This window comes from Silurus meridionalis, chromosome 18 (genome assembly GCF_014805685.1).
Source record: "Silurus meridionalis isolate SWU-2019-XX chromosome 18, ASM1480568v1, whole genome shotgun sequence".
Taxonomy (NCBI): domain Eukaryota; kingdom Metazoa; phylum Chordata; class Actinopteri; order Siluriformes; family Siluridae; genus Silurus; species Silurus meridionalis.
In genome coordinates this window covers 23,414,442-23,439,992 of record NC_060901.1, presented here as the reverse complement: position 1 = coordinate 23,439,992, position 25,551 = coordinate 23,414,442, and the positions used below count along the sequence as shown (strand labels likewise).

Sequence of the window (25,551 nt, the reverse complement as noted above, 5' to 3'; positions counted from 1 at the left end):
TTCAACTTCCGCTTGGGTAATGTGTTGTTAATCTGCTGGTAAAGAAGTTTGTCAGCTGATCAGTTGTTGAAATAAAATGTAGAAGTTTAAATAGTAGTAAATTCTGTGAAATTTAATGTAAATCTCAAGGAGCAGCAGATTTCCAGGTAAATTTGTTGATTTATTGATGATTATATGATGTGACTGATGAGCTTTAGCAATGTTATGGTGCAGGATTTTGGATTAACAGCCATATTAACTGGTTTATTGTCTTTTTCTACATAGCGTTAAGATAATATTATAAAATTATTATATACTTTTACAATGATCACACTGTGTGTGTGCATTATTAGAAAGGTTAATGACAAACAGCTGACAGGTTGGTTCCTTTCGTCGTTTTTTTTAAGTGCAATAGTTGACTTTTTATAACTTCACTGTTAAAGTTAAAGAAATTTTTTGATATGATTAAAATCAACGTGTTGCTTGAATTTATAATTAGAACAAGTAAATTAAGTTGCCGATTGTTAAACCCGTTTGGAAAACCGACTTCCGGTTTGGAGTGCTTGTTCCTGATTGGCTGCGCCTGCTGTCAATCATTCGCTTCAGTGCAGCCCACAGGATTTCCAATAAACTGCTGAAGATCTCGAGTGAAGGCAACAAGTACATGCTGCATTACAAGACTGTTTAATAAAATGAGGGTCATGGTTCCTCTTATGATTTCATGATTTTTAGAAAGAAATGGATAGATAGATAGATAGATAGATAGATAGATAGATAGATAGATAGATAGATAGATAGACAAGACAGTTAGATGAAGGGATGGATTGATCGATGAATGTATGGATGCAGACAGACATACATAAATAGATGGATAGATATAGTTAGTCAGATAGACATAAAAAATTGATTGCTGGATGGATAGATTGATAGACAAACAGACAGAGAGAGCGAGAGAGAGATATAGACAGATATAAAAATCGATGGATGGGTAGATAGATTGAGAGAGAGAGTGAGTTAGTCATATAGGCAGATAAAAATTTATTGGATAGATAGAAAAATAAATGGAGAGAGAGAGAGAGAGAGAGAGAGAGAGAGTGTAAGTCAGACAGATAAAAAAATTGATAGATGGATAGATAGATAAATTGACAGACATATATAAATAAATGGATGGAGATAGATAGATAGATAGATAGACAGATAAAAATTGATAGAAAGATAAATAGATAGATAGATAGATAGATAGATAGATAGATAGATAGGCAGATAAAAAATTTATCGATAGATAGATAGATAGATAGATAGATAGATAGATAGATAGATAGATAGATAAAAATTGATCGATAGATAGATAGATAGATAGATAGATAGATAGATAGATAGATAGGCAGATAAAAATTGATCGATAGATAGATAGATAGATAGATAAATAGATAAATAGATAGATAGATAGATAGATAGATAGATAGATAGATAGAAAGATAGGCAAATAAAAATTGATAGATAGATAGATAGATAGATAGATAGATAGATAGATAGATAGATAGATAGGCAGATAGGCAGATAGATAGATAGGCAGATAAAAAATTGATCGATAGATAGATAGATAGATAGATAGATAGATAGATAGATAGATAGATAGATAGATAGATAGATAGATAGATAGATAGATAGATCTATAGATCTATTCAGAAACCTGAGGTATATAAGTGTTCTATAGAGAGCACAGATACAGCTGGAGTGTTCTCTATAATGGAATGTCCTGCCGGGTCACGGCACCAAAATCGTATTGTATTGTATTGTATTGTACTGCTCCGGGATGAATTGGATCAAAAGTAAGAAATCTCCAACCAGTGGAAAGTTTTATTTGAATGCACGGCAAAGTATTTCAGCTGGATGTTTGGAGAAACGAACTGTCCAGATGTGAAGGGCGTGTAAATCTATTATTCATGCAAAGGGGGAATTTTGAATGACCGAGTTTAACATCACTCGCTTTCGCACGTGCACACGCTTTTAACGAATTATATTATTAATATGATTCAGTTATAAAGAAATATCTGACAGGAAACGTTTCCTTAGTCTGCTATATAGGATTTATTATTAATCACGTTAATAATAACGTTTTTAAACATTAATAACGTTTTAAACATTATTAAACACACCGTTGCTAAGTAAAGTCTAGATGTTTGTTCTTTCAGCAGATCCACATGGCAGGCGTTAAAGTGTTCCTCGAGTCCCTGAGGAGGGGACTGAAGGTGGACTTGATCAGGGAAGTGGCTCGGCAGTACCCGTTCATCTGCTTCGTGCTCGTCTCCATGCTCTCCTCAACCATCGTCCTCAACAGGTGAGAAGGAGGAATGAACCCCGGTGTACGAGATTAATTCGTTCCTCGTAATTCGTCAACTCGTTCATTTTCCGCACACGGGACAATGTTTATGTAGGGACGAGCGACAGGCACCCTTCTTCTTCTTTCGGCTTCTCCCATTAGGGGGCGCCACATCGGATTATCCGTCTCCCTACCCCCCCTGTCCTCTACATCTGCCTCTTTCAAACCAACTCCCTGCATGTCTTCCTCTTTTCCTCCTTACTGTCGGCTCCATCCTCAGCATTCTCCTACTGATATACCCCATGTCCAAACCATCTCACTCTCACCTCCCTCACCTCCGCATGAAACCATACTGCTGCTCACAGATGGTCACTTCTTCTCTCAGCCTGGCTTCCACTACTCTTTCCCAGACAAAAAATATTAATCCGATTTTTTTTAGCCACACATTAAAGTTACCGTTAATTTGATTCATAGTCATTCATAGTCTTGTGCTTCAGTCATAAGGGTGTTAATAAGTCTACTATTGCAGGTGAGGTGATGAGGTCTGGGGTGATCAGGAGATCTTCCACTAAAATCCATGTTTTTTTAATGAAGCTGGTCTGTATGAGCAGCTTCGAGGTAACGTTTGGCAGAAAAAACACATATGATGGAAAAATGTCAAGTGTCCCAATACTTTTTAAATTTTTTTTTGCTAGATCATCATTTAGTAGGTCGAGATGATCTTCGTGTCACAGGGAGGAAACGTAGAAAAGCGCATCTTCTGCAATACACTGCGATATGACACGCAGCCTCGGGCGAATGAGTAGAAACGTGATACGTTTTTCATTTTTTCATTTTTTTTTTCATGTTTTTATATATTTTAGACATTTATTTCACTTCTGCTCATTTCTAATTGTTGCATTTATTGAGTCTTTGTTCAAAAATAGATAAGGGAAACGTTTGGTTTATTTGTGGCTGTGACGCAATTAAAAACAGGAACTTTTTTTTTTTCCTCCCAGACTTTCCACAACATTTAATCTAATTATAAACCTAAAACCGCTCGACGGTTAGTTTAAAAAAAAAAAAGGCTCGTGAGTAAATGGCTCAGTGTTTATAAAGTGACCGATCTTTATAAACAGATGAATGAATGGGCAATTTATTGAAATATGGTTTATGGAATTTATACCTAAGGAAAAACAAAACATAAAAAAATATATATGTATATACACTGTATATATAAATCCTGTTCATTGCGCCCCACCCGCTATGTCTTTATTCCACACTAGGGGGCGCGCTTTAGTCAATCCACCTCATATACACAAACTCATACCGGTAATTTATTTTTCTATTTATTATATATTTCTTTGCCTACAGTGTCACAATTTCTATGCACTACTTCCCTTTACATTTATGGCATTTGGCAGACCAGACCATTTTTTTCCTTATCCAGAGTGACTTATCATTCATACAACTGAAGCTATGGGGTTAAGGGCCTTGCTCAGGGGACCCATGAGTGGCAGCTTGGTGTGGCTAGGATTTGAACTAACAATCTTCTGATCCAAATACATTTATAAGACATTTTCCCTGTGTTTTTCTATGCAACAAACTAAGCAAAAGACAAAAACACACACCGTGAATGAGTGGAAGAAAATTTAGTGGCGAGACGTGTCCTGACATTTTTGGCTCTAGTAGAAGTAGTTATGTAAAACAGGAGAGAGGATGTTAGCAGACTCTCTCACCCCCACAGTCAAACATGGAGGTGGAACCATAATGGTTTGGGGTTGTTTTGGAGCAGAGAAGATTGGAGAATTTTTCCGCAAAGTGAAAAAAATAAAAAGTAACATGGCTGCTGTTCCATACTTCACCACCGTGTGATAGCGTCTGAACCTATTTAACAGTCGTCTGCCCAGTTGCCGCACTTAAATCCCATTGAACTGCTCTGGGATGAACTGGATCACAAAGAAATTTCCAACTAGTGAAGAAGAAATACAGCGGAACGTTTGTACATTCATTTTTGATATTAGTTTGTTTTAAAGATTTTTATTTTAATGTATATATTTTTGTCTTTATGCCATGCGTTATTGACGTTTACACTTCTGTTCTTCTCTGTAGATATCTTTACGTCCTGATGACATTTTGGTTCTTCCTGGCCGGAGCGATCACCTTCTACTGCTCCCTCAGTCCCGACAGCCTCGTGCCAAACGTCCTGGTTTCCATAACGACCAAGGATAAAGTAAGTGTTTTAGACGTTCTTATTTCCAAATTATGGTGAAACATTCGGGAAATTGACCTGCTGCTGTCTTTGTGTGTGGTGCAGCAGCCGGAGCAGCAGGAGCTCTTCCCCCAGGGCCACAGTTGTACAGTTTGCGGGAAGAACAAGTGCAGACGGCACAGGTGAAGTCTCAAAGACCGACCTGCTACCCAGTTAAACCCCTGTACAAAAATTCCCACACCTTCTTAATTGCTTTGCTCGAGCACTTAGATGGCCAAACTCATTTACATAAGGGTACACCCCCAATCTAATATCTTTATTAAAGCCAAGTAGGCCATCAAGGTGGTCTCCAACCATTTATTTGATTGTTTCTATAACGAATTTGTCTAAGAATAAATATCTTTTTGATATTCTGATATTTTATTGGTACATAAGTACATGGAATTCACCAGAGCTGCACAGGTTGTTGCTGGGATCCTCTTCCACTCCTCCATAATGACATCACGGAGCTGCTGGATGTTAAACACATGGTGCTTCTCCACCTTCCGCTCAAGGAGCCTCACTGGTGCTCAATAGGGTTCACGTCTGGAGATATCCTTGGCCACTCCATCACCTTCAGCTTCCTCAGCAAGGCAGTTGTCATCTTGGTGGTGTGTTTGGGGTCGTTATGTTGGAAAACTGTTGTTGTTCAGTTTCTGAAGGCGGGTGACATGTTCTGCTTCAGAATGTACATGTTGGAATCCATGTTTCACCTCAATGAACAGCAGCTCCCCAGTACCAGCAGCACTCATGCAGCCCCAGACCCTGATGCTGCCACCACCATGCTTGACTGTAGACAAGACACAATTTTCTTGGTACTTCTCACCAGGGCGTCGCCACACATGCTGGACACCGTCTGAGCCAAACAAGTTTATCTCAGTCTCATCAAACCACAGGACATGGTTCCAGTAATTCATGCCCTTGGACAGATTGTCTTCAGCAAACTGTTTGAGGGTTTTCTCGTGATCCAGCTTCAGAAGATGCTCCGTCTGGGATGACGGCCTGGAAACCGACTTGTTGCAGTGTGAGCGTATGGTCTGAGCACTGACGAGAGAACCTTCTGCTTCTGCAACCTCTAAAACAATGCTGCAGAACTCATGCGTCACCTGAAGCACAGCACGAGGACTTGACTTCTTTGGTGGACCCTCACGAGGGCTGTTCCGAGTTGAACCCGTCCTAGAAAACCTCTGTAGGACCCTGATGGCTGTACTGTAACTCAGTTTCAGGGTTTTGCAGATCTTCTTAAAGCCTCTGCATCATTGTGGAGAGCAACAATTCTAATTTTTGGAACCTCAGAGACTCTTTACCATGAGGTCCATGTTGAACATCCAGTGGTCAGTATGAGAGAATTGAACTCAAAGCACCAAATTTTAACTGCTCTAATACAAGATACACACATTTGTATGGTCAAGCAGACAGAAACATGAACATGATGGAACATGGTTTTGTTTTTTATTTATAGACCAGCTCTTCTCCTGGAAAACTACCAGCCATGGTTGGGGTTGAAGGTGCATTCGAAAGTAGACGCGTCCATCGGAGAGGTGCGTTCACTGTTTGTATGTCCACTGTTACGGGTTCTTACACAGTGTTTGAACTTTTTTCTGGTGTCCAGGTCTTGGAGCTGGTCCTGGAGAACTTTGTGTATCCATGGTACAGGTAATGAAATATTGAATTATTTTTTTTCCTGTTTTTTTTGTTTGGCTGTAGTTAATCTTTGTCTCATTCAGGGATATTACGGATGACGAGGCATGCGTGGACGAGCTCAGGCAGACGTTTCGTTTCTTCGCCTCCGTTCTGGTTCGGCGAGTCCAGAAGGTCAGCACCAGGTTCTTGGTTCAATATAGTATAAGGACAAAATTATCAGAAGACTTGATTGTTCCAGTCATATGTGGATCCACAAAGTTGGAGGCACACAATTGTTAGGATTAGGACGTCTTCGGATGCAGTAGCTGGAAATTTTTTTACATCACTTGGATGCAAATGTGCACAAAGCCAGTTCCATGAAGATCTCCTGATATAGAGCTTTGACCTCAAACCTACAGAACACCATCTATCATGTTCAGAGACCACAGACAATCCAGTGCAGAGTTGGGAAAGTGGTGGTGTTGTATTTTAAGATAAAGCCAAATTAAGAAAACAAATCTTTTGTTTGTTATTTGAGTTATATCTCGTCGTTTTCTGAGACTACAGTGCCATTCTTGTATGATTAATAACCCTTGCGCACACGATTCGTCTTTCCAGGTGAACATTCCATCAGTCGCCACTGGCAAAATGCTGAAAGCAGCAATGAAGCACATCGAGATCGCCGCCAAAGCGCAGCAGAAAGGTCGGTCATGTGATTAAGAGAAAAAAGAAGTGAATCTAAATGTAATGCGATTAAGGAATGAAGTGTTGGTATTTCTCTGTTGTGTATTGTTATAGGGATGTTAATAAAGATTTTGTTTGTGATTGCAGTGGGGAAAAACCGGACCCTGCAGCAGGTGGCGCTGGAAGAGTACGGCGCAGATCTGCACGTGGCCCTGCGGAGCCGTCGAGACGAGCTGCTCTACTTACGGAAGCTCACAGAGATGCTCTTTCCTTACGTCATGCCTCCAAAAGCTACTGACTGCAGGTATATATAAAATTTAGATAGATTAATTTATTCATCCCAGAGGGAAATCAGCACAAATCTTCACAACTCTAGTGAAACATCTACCAGAGTGAAGGTTATAAGAGCAAATGGAGACTAAATGTGGAAGGGAATGTTCACAAAGAAGCACATACCAATTTTATGGTCAGGTGTCCACAAAACATTTCCATATAGTGAACGTTAGCTAATTAACGCTTCGCCGAAGCAGTAACTGCAGTCATTGGCGTCTATTTTGATTGAACTTTTTAATCAGTGTAATCCGTGTATAAATGATGTGATGAAAAGAACGTGTAAAAGTGAAACCTTTACCCCATTAAACTTGTTTATTAAACCAGTACCCAGTTCTTATCCAGACCAAAACCAGAGCTTATGTGCCAAATGTTAATACTGTATAGTACTGTGTTCATAAAATACAGTACTGTACTGTATACGTAAAATAGCATTTTCCGCCTGTTGATCACGGGTGTATTTTGAACGGAACCATCGCGATAAACGGGGAATTACTGTACTATGGTGTATATAAAAAATGTAGATAGATTAATTTATTCATCCCAGAGGGAAATAAAAGATTTGGCACCCTGCTTTTTAAAAACATGAAATCACTTTAATGTTCTTTGAACATCCATCGCTTTGTCTTCATCCACTTCTAGATCTCTCTCGCTCCTGATTCGAGAAGTTATGACCGGCTCTGTGTTTCTCCCCACCATGGACTTCATAGCCGACCCTGTACGTAAGGAAGCACTCATCTTAAACTACATTTACACCTTTGGGGGCGGGGCTTCGAATGAGGTTCTTTTGTCGTTTACGCCAAATCAATTTTTCTGCAGGAATTTGTATTTTGTATTTGTTTAGAGTTACATTTAATGTTTTAAAATGCATCTTTATCAGCCTTTTTTTTATTGATAAAGTTGCATTATTAAGATTAAATGAATATATATATATATATATATATATATATTGTTCACCAGATAACAATTTTTTTTTGCTTTGTTGCAGTTTTGTATTTGAACACTGTTTATAGTCATATATTATAAATTAGAATTTGTGATCGAGTTTCTTTCCCTGTTCGGTTTCCAGGACACGGTGAACCACCTGGTACTCCTGTTCATCGATGACACTCCTGTGAGTGATTATTTGATTTACGTCTTTATTGTTTTTCCTTTATTTATTTAAAAATGGCTCCTAGAACCCATCTACAGCATAATGCAGATTGTGTACAAAAATCAACATAGTGGCCAAATTGTAATATTGTGGACCAGCGATTTCTTGTCACTCGTCATCATCGACAGTTTTTCACACACAAAAAAACACTTAGATCACATGGCATATTGTTACTATAGCCTGGATGACTACTACGACTTTAGTATTATTATGATGAGTGCATTTAAATAAACCTTGCTGATAAGACTGTTTGTCCTAGCATCAACGAAGCCTAACTAAAGATCCAGAACAGCATCTGTCATCATACTGATCTTGTAGAAATTGCTGTCGAAAAGAGATGCTGATCTGTTACTTGTTTGTTTTCGTTTCTGATTCAGCCCGAGCCTGCAACCGAGCCTCCGTCCGCGCTGGTGCCCTTTCTACAGAAATATGCAGACTCGCTCAACAAAAATCTCTCTGTAAGTCATGTGAAGAGAGTTTCTGATAGGGTGATGAACGTGGAGGTGGAAGTTGAAGGGGTGATGTGAAATGTCATCAGGGCGTATGCTCTAGAAGTGGGCTGTGAGATGGAGGAGAAGAAAAAATTCTGAAGTGAGTTGGATGAAGTGGTAGAAGGTGAACCTAGGAATGAACGATTGGTGAATGGGGCAGATTTCAGTGGCCATGTAGGTGAAGGGAACAGAGGTGATGAGGAGGTGATGGTAGGTATGGTTTTAAGGAGAGGAATGTGGAAGGGCAGATGGGGGTAGATTTTGCTAAAAGGATGGAAATGGCAGTGGTGAATACGTATTTTAAGAAGAAGGAGGATCATAGGGTGATGTATAAGAGTGGTGGAAGGTGCACACAGGTGGACAATGTTCTATGCAGGAGATGCAACCTGAAGGAGATTGGAGACTGTAAGGTGTTGGCAGGGGACAGTGTAGCTAGACAGCATCGGATGGTGGTGTGTAGGATGGTTTTGGACCGTCTGTGAGCAGCAGTATGGGTTCATGCTGAGGAAGAGCACCACAGTAGTAGGTTTTATGTATCAGGAGGTAATAAAAATCAGATGCTTCTGATTGTAAAATGAGGTAAATACCTACATATGAACCATAGAATTCAACAAGGGTGTACATTCTTTTTCTCACGAATATATATCGTGTGTGTGTCAGGTGCTGAAGCTGGACCTAAAGGAGATTCGTGAGCAGCAGGATCTGCTGTTCCGCTTTATGAGTTTCCTGAAACAAGAGGGAGCCGTGCATGTGCTGCAGTTCTGCCTCGCTGTGGGTGAGTGTGTGTGTGTGTGTGTGTGTGTATACACATATAATCTCTGACGTCTAGGGCTGCAAGGATTATTTTAGTAGTCGAGCGTTCTCTCGATTATTCTAACAATTAATTGAGTAATCAGATAAGAAGTACCAAATATGTAAATAAAAAAATCGTAAATAAAATATTATTTATAAAATAAAATCGTAAAGTTTCTCTTCTTCATCCGTCTTGTTCTGTCTTCTCCAGAGCTGATGGTTAAGCAGAGTTCTCTCCAGGGATTCGGAGGCTCAGTTTGCTACCATGTGATTCTATTGATTGTAGCGAATGTAATTTTCAGTGCGTTTAAAACAAAAAAACAAAGTCGGAATTGCGGGAAAACAAAGTCGGAATTCTGCAAACTTTTTTAATGAGGCGAAAAAAAATCAGGCTTCCATTTGTATCGTGACATGTTTTCCGCTTCTAGCAAGATGAAGCTGCTGAACTTGCAGCTAGTTTGTGGCTTCATGTCTTTTTAATGTTATTTTGGTTCTAAATATTGCAAGGTCATCACCTTCACACTAACTTCTATAAGACCTAACGTATAGCAAGCTTTGATTAAGATTTGTGTGTATGTGTGTGTGTAGAGGAGTTCAACGACAAGATATTATGTCCGGAGCTGAGCGATTTCGAGATGCAGTGCCTCCATAGCGAGGTGAAGAAGATCTACGTGACGTATTGCCTGGACGAGAGCATCGATAAGATCAGCTTCGACCCGTTTATCATCGAGGAAATCCGCAACAGTGAGCATGTCTATATGATTCTTTTTTAGTGCGCAAAAAAACCACGGATTCACGGATAAACCCGTCGCCTGGCATTCAACAAACTCACGTATTCAAACGTTACGGGTCTGGAAGCAATTCCTTCAAAGGGTCTTTAAGACATGGACACCCCTCTTTGAATCGAACCTATTTTTACATTCTTTGTTCTTTTGTCTGGTTTTAATTTTAATTTCTTGTCTATTTCGCTCTATGAAGTTGCCGAGGGCTCATACACGGGCGTCGTGAAGCTGCAAAAGATGACTTGTCTCTTCGAGGCCTATGAGCACGTTCTGTCCCTGCTGGAGAATGTCTTCACCCCCATGTTTTGCCACAGTGATGAGGTAACCGATGCAGAAACACAAAGTGTACCTTTACGTACCGCTGTATGTCATTTTGTAGAGTTTTATGAAAGGCCCATATATAAAAATGACCAATATTCTACTCAAGGAAAAGTTCTGTTACTTACAAGTGAAGTTACTGGTTTAAAAATCTACTCGAGTAAAAGTAAAATGTAACTAACAGTAAATTTACCAAATATTTAGTATTTTTATTAAAAAAAAAATTTATACATTTTTTTTTATTTTTATTTATTTTTTATTTATTTTATTTTTATTTGTTTTATTTATGTCTTATGATTTTTTTTGTATTTAATTTAAATTTTTTTGTATTTAATTTTGTATTTGTTTTATTTGTATTTATTTTTATTTATTTATTTTTATTTTATTTAGTTTTTGGAAAACGCGATGTTATTTTTATTTCATTTTTGAACTCAGTAAAGGGTACGATTTAAAAAAAAAGATATTTAGCACAACATTTTAGACAAAACATAAAGTAAAAGTAAAATTACAGATTTTAAAAACTACTTTTAAAAAGTAGAAGTACACAATTATTTTTTTTTTGCACACAATTGTATAGGATATCTTTGGATAGTATGAAATGTTCCCTTCACAAAAGCAACATCTGTGTAAGGTTTGTTTTTTGGCATCTACACAGTGTAATGACAAAAAATTGCATGAACTATTTGTGTATGAGGTCATAGGTTTTTTTTACAAAGTTAATTGCACATCTGGCACGCTTTGTCGCAGTATTTCAGGTACCTGCTGTGTGGCGTGGAGTCTCCTCTCAGAAATGCGAAACTAAACAGGTATGTGTGTGATGTCGTAATGACAAATTTTTAATAATTGATATGACCCTATTTTATTAGCAAAGATCCTCAGAGACATGGAGTGCAGCTGTTTCATTACTCATAATGTAGTGCAGATGTTTCTAGTTTTCTGCAGTAACCTCCCTCCCTCCACCCCCTCCCTCCCCCTTCACACCCCTCCCCTCCCCACTGTGCCTGTTATTCCAGGAATTTGAGTTTGGATGATTTAAGGTAAGTTGATCAGCATGCATATGTGCCAGTGTGATGTGTGACCCCCCCCTTAATAGCACTGCATGCAAGCTGCACCAGCCTGAATGCAGCCGCAAGCACCTGTGCACCGTATCTGGCCCCTTTTTTTTTTCATGAAATTTTACCTCAGGCAACATATCAGATGGTAAACATCTGATTGCAATATGCACCAAATACATACATCACCATCGCCCTCTCAATAATCTCTTCAAAAAGACATTGGATTCAATGTGTTATTTACCTCAGAATTCTACAAACACCTCATAATGAAGTCTGTTTGAAATCTTTGCAAATGTTTCCAAATGTGCACTTGTACATAAGTATTCACCTTTGCTCAATACTTTCTCGAAGCTCCTTTGCCACCAGCCTCACGTCTTTTTGTCTTTTTGAGTATGATGCTACAAAAGTCTTGACGCCAATCATTTGGTGTTCGGTGCCTTGAAACAGCATTTCTTCTGCCCTGTATTTGACATCTTGCCGTCTCACCCTGACCACCTTTGTAGTATCCACTCATAAGAAGGCATTGTGACATCCTGGTGCTGCCACCGCCATGCTTTACAACTCAAGGGCCCCATTGGTGACCTCACGTCGATTAGCCTTGCTGCGTTTTCAGCACACGTAAAGTTTTGTGGCATGGTCAGTAAGTTGAATTTGGGTCTCTTAAAACCATGTTTGGCATCTTCAAATAATTTTTATTTATTTATTTAGAATTTCAATTTGTAGCCCAGCTTTGGTTGCACTGGTTGACCTGTGAACAGTTTCTTCCTTTCCGAGCCGTGTATGTTCCTCAGTGTTACCTTTTTCTTTTGCGGAAAAATTTGTCGAGACTTATTTTGATACAGAATATGGACAAAAGTTCGTGGACACCTCACCATAAGATTGGCTTCTTTTTGAACATCCTATTCCACATCGAGTCCCCATTTCTCAGTTATAATAACCTTCAGTCTTCAAGAAAGATGTTCCACTAGATTTCGTGGAGATTTGTGCTCATTCATCCACAAAGGTGTTGGTAAAATCAGGTACGGATGTGGGTGAGGAAGTGAGTAGGAACTGGGGTGGTGTTCCAATTCATCCCAAAGGTGTTCAGTACGGTTGAGGGGTCAGAGCTTTGAAGCAGGAGATCTTCTACTAAAACCCATGTAAAGCATGTTTTCGTGAAGCTGGCTTTGTGAGATTGGGCCTTCTTGTTCATGTGAAGAGGACATTTTTTACTACTAATTATATGATTTCTGTTGGAACCTTTTGATTGGGCATCCAGATGAGGACGAGCTCCCTTTTTTAAATCCGGTTCCTTGTAAGGTTTCTCTCCTTGTACCATCTCGGGGAGTTTTTTCTTGACACAGTCAGCAATGGCTCACTCATTAGTGACAAACTAACAATTCTAAGAAACAAACGTATAGGCAATAAACGTAACTTTCTTTATAAAGCTGCTTTGAGGCAATGTTCATTGTTAAAATTGCTCTACAAATGAAAGTGTTGAATGAAATCGATAGGTTCACAGCAGCATCTGGCTTACTTACCACAGGCTTTGCATAACCTACAAATTCAAACCCAGTTCATTTTCTGTCCAAAAGAACAGCAATGTGGAAGGAATTTTGGATATTTGAACAAGGCAGTGTTTAGCTCTCATAGGGATTAAAGATTTAAACCACTAACCCTGTAGTAGAGTTTCAGTCTGTTATAAAATGTGTGCTGGAGAATTCAGGATAATTGCAATCAGTAATGAATGTTCCAGGTAAATTACTATTAATGATGTTTGTTCTGGTTAATATCCAAGGTTTTGCTTGGAGACACATCTACCTATTAAATACACCCAGAAACTGCTTGAAACTACACCTGTCTGTCTGTCCGTCTGGGTTTTATTAGCATATGTTTCAAAAGTCTATTACTGTATGGACAAAAAAAGGTTTGTGGACACCCAACCCGTAAGATCCGTATGTGCTTTTTGAATGTCGTATTCCACATTTAGTCGCCCGTTTGCTGTCATTTTACCCGGAGGTTCATCGGTTTTGCTGATTAATCCGCACCAAACGTGTATCGCTAATCCGTACCGATAGTTTTTCCGGTCTGCTGTCGTTATGAGTGCAACCTCTAGAGGCAAATCACTGAAGTTACGTGCAGTTTGTGTTTTTTACATGCGAGATTAAATATATATTGAATTTAACGATCTAATTCATAAATTATAAATAATCTATTTATAAAATCATATATTTATATTTGCTTCAGCACATTTTCATTGTTCGGTATTTTATTTATTTATTTATTTTTGCCACAGTTTTATTCAGTATTGTTTTACATGTGTTTATTTGGTGTCGTACAAATCCACTATTTGTCAAACGCTACCAACCTCTGCTCTTCTAAGAGGAGGTTCCACTAGATTTTAAAGATTTGTGCTCATTTCACCACAAAGGTGTTCGTAAAGTCAGGAACCGATGTAGCCGAGATGAGGAGGCCTCTGGTGCCGTTAGATTTTGAAAGATCAGAGCTCTGTAGCAGGCCACTCAAGATCTTCCGTTCAAAGCCAGGTAAAGGAGATCATGGGGCTGGTTTTGTGGTTTTGTTGATGGGGACACGGAAAGCCCTGAGAACAGTTTGTGGAGGAACCGCAGGTCGCTTCATGGGTCCTGATACTTTTGTCCATATAGTGTATTTCTTGCTATCAAAATCTTAAAGAAGTAACAGAAATGACTGGTGTGTCTCTCCCATCATCCAACGCTGCCTGTTTATACCGGATCGTGTGTACGTGTAGCTCAAACGTCACACCTGCAAGACGGCCTAATAGTATCGGCAACAAACCAGCGCCTGTAGGCACCAAAGTCACGCTTACATCAGGCTCTCCATCTGTCAGAACCATCTTAACACTGCAGCCTAGAATACGAAAAGCCGTCCCCAGTACAGTGAAGTGAGTCCTGCTTCGTGTGTGTGTGTGTGTGTTCGCACGCTATGGTCCCTCGAATGCTGATCTAAGACCAGTTTTACCCCCAAAAAACAAGGCATGAAACACACCATCCTGGTTTTTATTTTGCAGCCGTCGCACGTCCATCGCGAGTAATTTTGGACTTTTCTGAGGCAAATCGAAGCTGTTCTGAGATCAGCATATAGTAGAGGCGTGTTTTATTTCAGAAAGTATCAGCATCGTGGACAGCATGCTTTTCTTTCGCCTTTTTTTCGCGCTTTGCATTGCGCCTGTTTGTTTAGCTTTTTAAATATACGACTTTATAAGCGAGGAACAACTTCCCAGAATCGCTTGCATCTACTCGACCCCAAGTCCATCGTTATGATGAAACTTCTCTCGGGGTTTGAGATTCATGTTCCTGCGGTTCGGACGGTTTGCAGTGTTTCCTGATTCACGTGTGAAATCTTTTACACACAGGTGTGTGTGTGTTTGATGTGCGTGTGCAGGAACCCACCGAAGCGGGGCGAGTCGTTTGGGATCAGCCGCATCGGCAGCAAGCTGAAGGGCGTGTTCAAGAGCAGCACCATGGAAGGAGCGATGCCGCCCTCGTACACCATGGTCGATGGAGAAGAGGACACGGTGAGGCCTCCCTTCTCGAGCGCTAGCGATCTAAACAAAGTGGGAAACGGACCGACGCATTCCGAGGTTTTCCGCTTCGTCCCCGAAATGTTTTCGATGCGATGAACTCTTCGTGTTCTTTTCTCGAAGACGGTGCCCCAAAAGTATTGGGACACATAACTTCTCCAGCCATATGTGGTTCTTCTCCCCAAACTCTTAAGTTGAAGGCCCCACAGGCTTGAACAAGGAGACCCAAACCTGTTCCAGCATGACTCGACCTGTGCACAAAAAACAGCTCCATGAAGATATACCCTACATAGATTGAAAGAGGTGGAAGATCTCAACCATATTGAAGGCCTGATCACTTCACTTAATGTCTGATTAGAAGAGTGGAGGATCTTTGCTGTTATAAGAGTCCAAGAACCAGGGAATCTTATGGTCAGGTGTCCACAAACTTTTGCTTTTGGTGAAAAACGGGTACCTGCTGGAACAGGTTTGGGTTCTTCTAGTTCTTGAAGTGAAGGGAAATTTTCTTGACCTTCCTCTAATCCAATCGTGGTATCAGTTTGGGGAAGAACCTCATATGGCTAGAAAAGTCATCGCTGGATTCTTTTGAGCAGATTTTGGTGAAGATCTTGCACCCTACTGGTTTTGTGTTTCCCAGGTGGAGGAGGCGACCGTGGTAGTGGAGGACGAAAGTCCCGTGCCGGTCGAAGTGGTGGCTACTCCAGGAACCCAGAGGAACCTGTCGGCGTGGACCATCTGCATACCTTTCATAGATTTCTGGGAAGATGAAGCCAAGAAAGAGCGCCTCCCGGTGTTCTGCATTGATGTGGAGCGGCACGACCGCGAACAAGGTGTTCGCTTGGACTTCATACACCACAATAATCTTACTTCTTTCCGTTCTTTCTTTCCCCCTTTATTCTCTCTCTCTCTCTCTCTCTCTCTCTCTCTCCTTCTTCTTTTGTCCATCTCCCTCATATCTCTCTCTCTTTCTCTCTCTCTTTTCCTTTGTCCATCTCTCTCTCTCTCTCTCTCTCTCTCTCTCTCTCTCTCCTCCTTCTTTTGTTCATCTCCCTCATATCTCTCTCTCTCGTTTCAGTGGGCCATGAGACTGAAAGCTGGTCGGTTCTCAGAAGATACCTTGAGTTCTATGTCCTTGAATCCAAACTCACCGAATTCCATGGTACACAAGATTTTTTTTGTCTTGTAAAAAAAAAACTAAACTCTATTTTCTTTATTAATTTTTATCTTTTTTCTTTTTTTTCTTTTTTTGTTTGTGTTCCAGGTTCATTCCAGGATGCGCAGCTCCCTTCCAAAAGAATTATTGGACCAAAGAATTTCGAGTTCCTGACCTCGAAGCGTTTAGAGTTTGAGGAATACCTGCAGGTAAAATAGAGGAGACCACAGCAGGGTTCGGTTCCTAATCATAGAGTCTGGAGAGAAAAACAACAATTACCTCAGAGTCATGGTCTCTCTCTCTCTCTCTCTCTCTCTCTCTCTGTCCCTGTCTGTTTCCCTGTTTCTCTTTTCCTCATCTGTTTCCTCTCTCTCTCTCTCTCACATCTGTTCCCCCTCTCTCTCTCTCTCTTTCTCTCTTTCTCTCTCTCTCTCTCTCTCTCTCTCTCTCTCTCTCTCTCTCTCTCTCATCTGTTCCCCCTTTCTCTCTCTTTCTGTCCCCCTCTCCTCCCTGTCTGTCTCCCCGTTTCTATCTCTCTCTCTCTTCTCTCTCTCTCTTCCTGTCTGTCTCCCCATACCTCTTTCCCACATCTGTTTCCTCTGTCTCTCTCTCTCTCATCTCTTCTCTTTTCCTCACCTGTTTCCTCTGTTTCTCTCTCTCTCTCTCTCTCTCTCTCTCTCTCTCTCTCTCTCTTCCTCCTCTTTACTCTTTTTCTTATGTTTCCTCTGTCTATTTCCATGTCTATCTTCTCTTCTCTTTTTTATTTGTATTCCTTCCTCCTCTTTGTCCCTCTCCCTCATCTCATTCTCTGTTTCTCTTTTTTCTCTCTCCCCCTGTTGCTCTTTCTTCCCTTTTTCACTGCACTGTCTCTTTTCTACCTTATCTTTTTACCCTCGCTCTCTCCCTGGTCTCTCTTTCTTCCCCGTTTTTCTTCTCTTCTTTCTCCTGCAAAACGTATTGAAATCGCTATAAAATGAAAACAGATTCAGAAACAGCAGATTTGTTTATTCCTGTGAATGTAATTTATCACCACACGGGGCTGTGACTTCATAATATTATTTCCGACTGTGCGGTTTCTGATCCAATGATCCTGTCACGTTGTGGTTTTTTAAACATGTGGCACGTTGTGTGTGTGCGTGTGTGTGTGTGTGTTTACAGAACTTGTTGCGACACCCCGAGCTGAGCAACAGCCAACTGTTAGCAGACTTCCTGTCCCCTTATAGCACGGAGACGCAGTTCCTCGATAAGATGCTGCCTGACGTCAACCTGGGTGCGGAAACGGTTTGCAGCAAATCCTTACAGACTCAGAATCATAATCTCATTGGTTATTTATGGCTGCATACAAAAACGAATGCATGTTTTTTGTTTTGCTCACCATTCCGTCCCCCCAAAAACAATCAGGTGACGTCAATAAAACCAGACCACGTCTGTTCCAAGCACGACCACTTCACACGCCATAGAGATCCCAATTCCAATAAAATAGTGTTTGATCATTACAGTCTGCTGCAACATGATTGGCTGATTTACGTAAATGCAGAAATGTGTGCAGCTGCTTTTCCATCATTTCTGTTTAATTTTCCAGGAAGGATTTTTAAGTCGGTACCGGGGAAACTCATCAAGGAGGTACGTGCGTCATCACTCCCACAATAATCACCTTTTATTAAAAAATAATTACAGGCTGTAAACTGAGGTGTGACCAGACGCGGTGTCTTTGCAGAAAGGACAGAACCTGGAGCCGTTCCTCCAGTCGTTCTTCGTATCGTGCGAGCAGCCGAGACCCAAACCGAGCCGTCCGGAACTCACCGTCCTCAGCCCGACTGCTGGCAGCAACAAAAAGGTAGAAATGTGAAACTCAAAAAATGTGTCTATAAAGGTGTATGGATTTTGGACCAATCAGGTCGAAGCACATTTGAGTAAACGTGAAAACGGACACGGAAGTCTTGTTTGTGGCATTTGGCAGACACCCTCGATTCTGATTTTTTGTTTCTTCTCTATTCACAAATAGTATACACTGGCTTATTAAAACTATATAATGTGTTACACTGTGGACAAAAGTATTTAGATACATTACTTTTCCAGGCATATGTGGTTCTTCTTCAAACTTGTATGGGACAGCTATGGATTCGGTAATTTCCCTTTCACTCAAACTAGGAGACCCCAAACCCATTCCAGTGTCCATGTGCACAAAGGCAGTTCCATGAAGATCTCCTGATATAGAGCTCAGACCCTCAACCCTATTGAACGCTAAATTGGAACACTGACTGCACCCCAGGCCCTCCTCACTACCTCACACATACGAAAGTCTTGTGGATGAATCTAGAACATCTTCCTGAAGAGTGGAGGTTAATAAAAACAGCAAATGGGGACTAAATGTGGAATCTGGTGTTCCAAAAAGCAAGGTCAGGTGTACCATAATATACATGTAGTGTATATTTTGCTGCAGACACACAGGTTCCCAATTATGTTCTCTCAGAAAAGGAGCGAGGAACACCGTGCTTTCTGTAATATTCAAAGTGGAGTTCAAGGTGAATATACCGCTCTCCCATCAGGATTAGAAATGACAGCCAGGTTTATGGAAGTTTTTCTTTGCTTTTTTCTCACCACCCGACATTTAGGAATGTGTGTAAAAGTAAAAAAAATAAAAAAATTAATTAATTAAATCCTCTATGCGGATTTAAGAATGGTGCTCTCTAGAAGATGCTTTCACACAGGTGTATAACTGTGTGACTCAACAGTCATAGAAGTACAGTAATCCCCTGGTTATTAACAGATAAACGGACACCACCCCAAAAATCCTATTTTATGTATTATGGTACTGTACCATATTTCACATTTCTTTCTTTATTTTATAATTAATAATTATATTCTAGGTTCCCTGGTGGTCTAGTGGTTAGAATGCGGCGCTCTCACCGCTGCGGCCCGGGTTTGATCCCCGGTCAAGGAACCAACCCCAGCCATTAGAGTTGTACAAGCCACTCTTAGTGCCGATCCCAAGCCCGGATAAATGGGGAGGGTTGCCTTAGGAAGGGCCTCCAGCGTAAAAACGTGCCAAATTGAACATGCGGATGATCCGCTGTGGCGACCCCTAATGGGAGAAGCCGAAAGAAAGTTATAATTAATAATTATATTCTAATTAATAATTTTCATTATTTCAACATAAATATACGTTTTTTGGTCTAAGGTCGCTATCCGTGAGAAACCGGGAAAATCAGCCAAGGTAATTAGTTACGCGGCAAATACAATTCTGCGGTAAACCAGGGGCAGATTCGACCTTTCGAAAGCGGGGGATTACTGTACTCCCAAATCAGCTGTACAGAGATAACAAGGTTACGAAGTCGGAATGTAAAAATTTAGGGCCTAATTTTAGTTTGTTCCTCACAATGCTAGTTCCTCACATTATCCCTAATAGTTATGAGCCAGTGGTGACTGTGACAAGAAAAAAACCTCCCTGGTCTGGCAAGAAATCTTGACTCATCTGGGTGGTACTGATTTGCATTCACTACAGAACAAAGACAAAAAAAAGAACACGACATCAGACATTAACTGTTGAGTCACGCAAACCGCCCTGCTTACAAAACCACAACAGTTAAACAACAGCGTTAAAGCATCGTCTAGACCAGCGGTCCCCAACCTTTTTTGCAATATGAACCGGTTTAATGTCAGACAATATTTTCACGGACCGGCCTTTAAGGTGTGGCGGATAAATACAACAAAAAAAAATGATACGACCATAAAAACTAGTATTTAGCGGTCGGAGCAGCCCCTTTAGGAAGGTAGCGGATGGAGGTAAGACATGTGACTGAGGTGTCATGACATGCATCAAGAGTGAGTCATCCGGAGAATCCGGTCATTTTTCAGAATAAAAACATTCAGAATCAGATAATAAATAAAATGGAAATGATGTAAGTTATGTATTCTTTCTGTGCGGCCCGGTACCATATGACCCACGAACTGGTGCCGGTCCACAGGCCTCCCATTCGTGACCGCTGGTCTAAAGAGCACTACTCTTAAATCCGCATAGAAAAAAAGGAAGAAAAAAAAAAAACTAAACCAATCCTTGAGGTTTAAAAAAAAAACAAAAAACAAAAAAAACACTTCCAGTCTGAACTCTGGATGGATTTCTCTGCAGCTGGAAGCTAATTCCTGCAGCTAAGGGTGGTTCCACCTTAACAGCCTAAGGATCCATGTAGTTACTGTTCGAGGTCAACCGATAGGTTTGATCGCATCTGCCGATAACTGATTAATCAACTAATCGACTTTTATTTATTTTTATTTAAAACATTTTTTATATAGAACACTACGTAAAATAGTACTGATTTTTATTACAACAAAAAAAGTGCTGAATCATGACAATATGCAAAATATGAATCTATTAATTATATTCATTAATAGTGAGGAAAATAAAAGGCATGCATTTAAACTGAATAAAAACAACCGGTCAAATAAACAACATGCGGCAGACCGCTTTTCTACTGTGTAACGCAACCCGGAAAAACTATCGCTATGGATTTTTGCCAACAGCTGGTAGTTCCAGCAATCAGCTATCAGTGCAGATAAATCGATTCACCTCTAGTTACTGTGAAAAATTAAACTCAAGAACCGTGAGGATGGATTTGGACTGTGATTAATAAAGCTAGCATGACGTAGGGCTGCAGTTAGCATGAACAGTTTTGCACTCAACTTTAACAATGATGGAACTATAATGAATGGCGTCACCAGATGAGGATGGGTTCCATTTTGAGTCTGGTTCCTGTCCATGTTTTTTCCTCATACAATCTCAGGGAGTTTCTCTCACCACCATTCATTACAGATACATTTAGGAGGCTAAAACATATATTCACGATCTTGAGCCTTAATGGGACAAAACTGGTTCATTATGAAGGTGATCAGAAGTTTGAAATACTCGGCCCGTTTGATGGTAATGAACTAAAGCTTGTTGGCTTGTCAGATTGTTGGATCAGAAGGTCAAGTTCAAACACCAAGCTGCCACTGTTGGGGCCCTTGTTTAAGGCCCTTAACTCCGCATCTGCTCATTTGGATCAAGCAGATAATTGTAATGAAGCATGTAAAAAAGTATTGATGTATATTGCGCAATAATTTAAACTGCAATTTGTTTTAAAGCGTAACTGTTTTTTCCCCTTTTGTATTTTTATAATGTTCTGTATATATTTTTACTGTGTCTCTGATCATATTTGTACATTTTTGCTACGGTAACGTTTCAGACTGTGGGACAAATAAATGTTTCTCTTCTCTTTTAGCTCAACAACGAACTGTATAAAAACAACGCCGCCCACGTGGATACCATGGACAAGAAGCATAAGCAGAACTATTTTTTCGAGCCGATGGAGCTGGAGGGGGTTTATGACTATATGATGTTTGTGGGTGAGTAACAGCACTTGAAGATTACACTTAATTACAGTAATGAGGTAAAATGTGTGTCCACCCACTAGTTGCAGTATTACAGCTGGAGAAACCAGTGTACACACACACACACACACTTTACCTCCACCCACCAACACAGACGAACTGTTTTTATACCGTTCATCACTGCACAAGTACACAAAGCACACCATACGTCATCACATTTACTACTAATTACTATCATTCATACTGTGTGTGTGTGTGTGTGTGTGTGTGTTAGGTCGTGTGGTTTTCCACATGCCCGACTGGCTGCACCACATGCTCGCTGCAGGTCGTATACTCTTCAAGAAGACCCTGGAAGCTTACATGGACCAATACCTCCAGAACAAACTGGACCAAATCCTACAGGAACATCGCCTCGTGTCCTTAATCACACTCCTGAGAGGTTCTAATTTTTTTTTTTACTCATTCCTAAAAGTTTTTTAGAAAAAAAAAAAACTCTAACAGGTTGGTAATTTTTTTTTTAAGTATTCATTTATTTAAAAAAATAAAAAAAATCAAGACACCAGGCTGTTTTTCAAATAGGTGACTAATAGAAAGGGAAAACTTTTTGAACCTTGGAGATGCACCAATGATACCATGAATCATTTCCATCTATAAAGGGAAAGAAAAAAAAATGCCTCTTGGCACTGGAGCTGTGCGACGGTGCAGACTTTGTTTACTCGGCTAGACGTTTCTCGAGGAAGATCTGAGAAGTGAAACCACAATGCCTTTAAATAAAAAAATGGGCGTGTTTATAGGGCATAGTTTGCTCCACAGTGTGTGCTGGAGGTTTTGTTGCTGGCATGAACATTTAGAACATACGGAAGTCCTTTTGAGGCCATGCATTAATTTTCTGGTGCCGTTTTCTTATTTTCACCATTTCATTTCCTCGTGATCTCGAGATGAAAATAGTTTTTCTCGTGATCAGTACTTTATTTATCTGCGCATTCGGAATATGAACATGTTCTAGAGGCTTTATCATGAATAAGACCCGTCAGTCTCTCGGTCTCTTCCGAAGCTCTCGGCTTTCTCCTTTTTATTGTCGTCGCTGGATACTGAAACAGAGTCTGGCTCCGCCCTCTGGCTCCGCCCTCCACTCGCCCTCTGCCACAAATAATTATGGTTCTTATCAATGATGCTGCTTCTAGAACATGCTCTAGAACATTAAGTAACGATCTTTGTTCTGTCAAATAGCACGAGAAAACACGAAAGAGTAAAAAATATTATAATGCGAGTCTGAGGGTGACCCTGATTTGGGGTTCTTTTTCCGCCCCCCTCTAGATGCAGTCTTCTGCGAGAACAACGAAGAGCGCTCGCCTGAAGACAAACAAAGAAGAGCCAAGCAAACCTTTGAAGAGATGATGAACTACCTGCCAGGTCGGTAACGCCACTGAGAACATCAGAAATCTCGAGTTTCTTCACTTCCAGTCTGGTTAGATGATTACTGATCGGGATTAAAAATGGCAGGCAGGTTTATGGAAGTTTACCCACCCAACGAGAACTCCCATAAATCTAAAAACACGGTGAGGGGAAGCTCAGTGGATAAGATTTTGGATTTCTGATCAGAAGGTTGTGAGTTCAAATCCCACCACCACTAAGCTTAAGCAGTTGGCAGATCTTTATCCAGAACGAGATAAGTGTCGGCCTGGATATTTTGAAATTCAACCTGTATTTGTAAAATGGTACCTCAGTGATTAAGATGTTGGTCTCAGAAATCCAACAAACCCACTCCTGGGCCCTTGAGCAAGGCCCTTAACCCCCAACTGCTCACTTGTATAAATGAGATGACTAAGTGAATACGGTATTTGGCGGAAGCCCTTAAAGCCAAATAAATCAGTAATCAGATATTTGGCCCACGATCCTCAACTTTCTGGTTTCAAGACCGGAATTTCGCTAACCGATAAACATTCTCTCGCTTTAAAGCAACAAATACAGCTTGATCTCACACTTAATCTTTCACCCTGAAAGCTGTTTACAAAGTGCTGAGGATCCCTCTTTAGGCCCCTTCTGCCAAAGACCAACTGCTGATGAACAATGATGGCTTTGACTCCTCTAGTGCTTATTTTAGTGTAGATATTCAACAGAGACACCACTCTTTTTTATGCCGAGCAGATTTATGGGTTTGTACATTTTAACGCATTTAAACTCAAGACGTTTCGACCACCGTAACCACCGAGATACCGTTTTATAAATACAGTTGAAATTTCATAATCAATTTGTTTATAACCTCGTTCTCTCTAAAATACTATAAAGTTGAACTCGAATGTCTAAGATTAGTGTCTATAAGATTGAATCCCTAATGAGCGAGCCAGTGGTGACCCCAGCGCTGAAAACCCAGACTCAAAAGGGAACCCGTCCTCGTCTGGGTAACATTGAATGTTAATTCATTACAGTTGTTATTATTATTTTATTATTTTTTTACAAATGTAAATTCAGGAGCGTCGATCGTCTTTGCGAACCGATCTCACTCGGCCGTCTACGAAATCTGGAAGGACGACGTGAATTCGGTGTCACGCAGACGAGGACGGGTTTCCATCTCGGGTAGTTTTTCCAGGCCACAGTCGTCACCACTGATTCGCTCATTAGGGATAAACTTTATAACCTTTTATTCTCTGTTAAGTTGCTTTGAAACAATGTCTATTGGTAAAACCAGCATGAGGATCCTATGGATATGAACATATTTTGAAACACTGTGTATTTCTCATTTACAGTATCTTCTTTGTTTTACCCGCTGAGTAATCTTTTTTTTTAATAGCATGCCTCGACTTGAAGCGAGTTAAACGGCATCGGTGGTTATTAACGTGATGTTTCCGATCTGTTAGATACCGTGGTTAAGTGTATAGGGGAGGAAAACAAATATGAGGGTATACAGCTGCTCTTCAACTGCCTCCAGCAGCCTCTCCTCAACAAACAGGTACTCCGTCTACGTGTGTGTGTGTGTGTGTGTGTGTGTGTGTGTGTGTGTCTCATTGTGACCTCTCTACCCCCCATCTTTTAGATAACTTACGTTCTGCTCGACATTGCAGTTGAAGAGCTTTTTCCAGAGCTCAGTGCGGTAAACCACTTCCATTGTAAACATCAATCTTTCCTCCCTAACGCCGCCTTGTGATGTCATAACGTCGCTTTTTTTCCCCTTCTTCTTTCATCTCAGAAAGAAAACCCAAGAAACAGCCCGATGTAAAGAATAAACGGCTGCTCTCTGTAAATGTAAATGCTCTTGAAGACTTACGGACATTCCAGTGTTTTATTATTGTTGCAGTGCTGAAATAAAATATATATTTATTCATTTTAATACACAGGTTTCGTTGTTCTGGCAGAGTAAAACTATACAAGATACATTCAATAACACGACTAGACTATTTGTCTGCAAGTCTCCCAGTTTAAATGGAAAGCTATATCTCGGCATGTCGCCAAGCGGAAACGCTCGGGGCCCTCGAGAAAGGCTCTTAAGCCTCTGTGCTCCAGGGGGCGCTGCATCACGGCTGACCCCGCACTCTGTCCCTATTTTTTTTACAGAAATTCATCGACCTTGTGTATTCAAGAGAAGGAAAAATAAAGAATGGTATCACACCTCGATGACAATTTCCAGACACCACTGTGCAAAGATTCCTCAGAAGAAATATAAACATTCGAGAAAACATTCTGACGGACACAGCTAAAAAAACAGGCAGAAAGACAACAGGTGCACCCCCCT

The 25,551-nt window shown here is 40.5% G+C and overlaps 1 protein-coding gene across 10 annotated transcripts; it reads left to right on the top strand.

Annotated features, from left to right (window-relative positions):
- On the top strand, positions 1–25,149 carry snx14 (sorting nexin 14). Of its 10 annotated transcripts, none has more exons than XM_046872493.1 (30): positions 1–146; positions 2,178–2,320; positions 4,394–4,514; positions 4,599–4,675; positions 5,995–6,073; positions 6,145–6,188; positions 6,260–6,347; positions 6,774–6,858; positions 6,987–7,143; positions 7,812–7,887; positions 8,239–8,283; positions 8,700–8,780; positions 9,474–9,588; positions 10,194–10,349; positions 10,584–10,708; positions 11,453–11,511; positions 11,719–11,742; positions 15,163–15,361; positions 15,939–16,131; positions 16,377–16,460; positions 16,563–16,663; positions 17,613–17,724; positions 18,037–18,077; positions 18,172–18,291; positions 21,713–21,836; positions 22,096–22,260; positions 23,139–23,234; positions 24,680–24,771; positions 24,856–24,912; positions 25,013–25,149. In XM_046872493.1, exons 2-30 carry the CDS (start codon positions 2,184–2,186, stop codon positions 25,043–25,045), a joined length of 2,886 nt encoding a protein of 961 aa, XP_046728449.1. In that variant the 5' UTR covers positions 1–146; positions 2,178–2,183; the 3' UTR covers positions 25,046–25,149. The 10 variants fall into 10 exon arrangements, with proteins under 10 accessions (XP_046728449.1, XP_046728458.1, XP_046728451.1 ...); XM_046872502.1 differs by having other exon boundaries at positions 2,175–2,320; positions 4,602–4,675; positions 15,163–15,295; XM_046872495.1 differs by having other exon boundaries at positions 2,175–2,320; positions 4,602–4,675.
- Positions 25,150–25,551: the final 402 nt, after the last annotated feature.

Coding starts and splice junctions, on each gene's coding strand:
- snx14 (XM_046872493.1), top strand. CDS start 2,184: ATGGCAGGCGTTAAAGTGTTCCTCGAGTCCCTGAGGAGGGGACTGAAG. Junction 6,348..6,773: donor TGGTTCGGCGAGTCCAGAAG/GTCAGCACCAGG, acceptor TCGTCTTTCCAG/GTGAACATTCCATCAGTCGC. Junction 16,132..16,376: donor GCGGCACGACCGCGAACAAG/GTGTTCGCTTGG, acceptor CTCTCGTTTCAG/TGGGCCATGAGACTGAAAGC.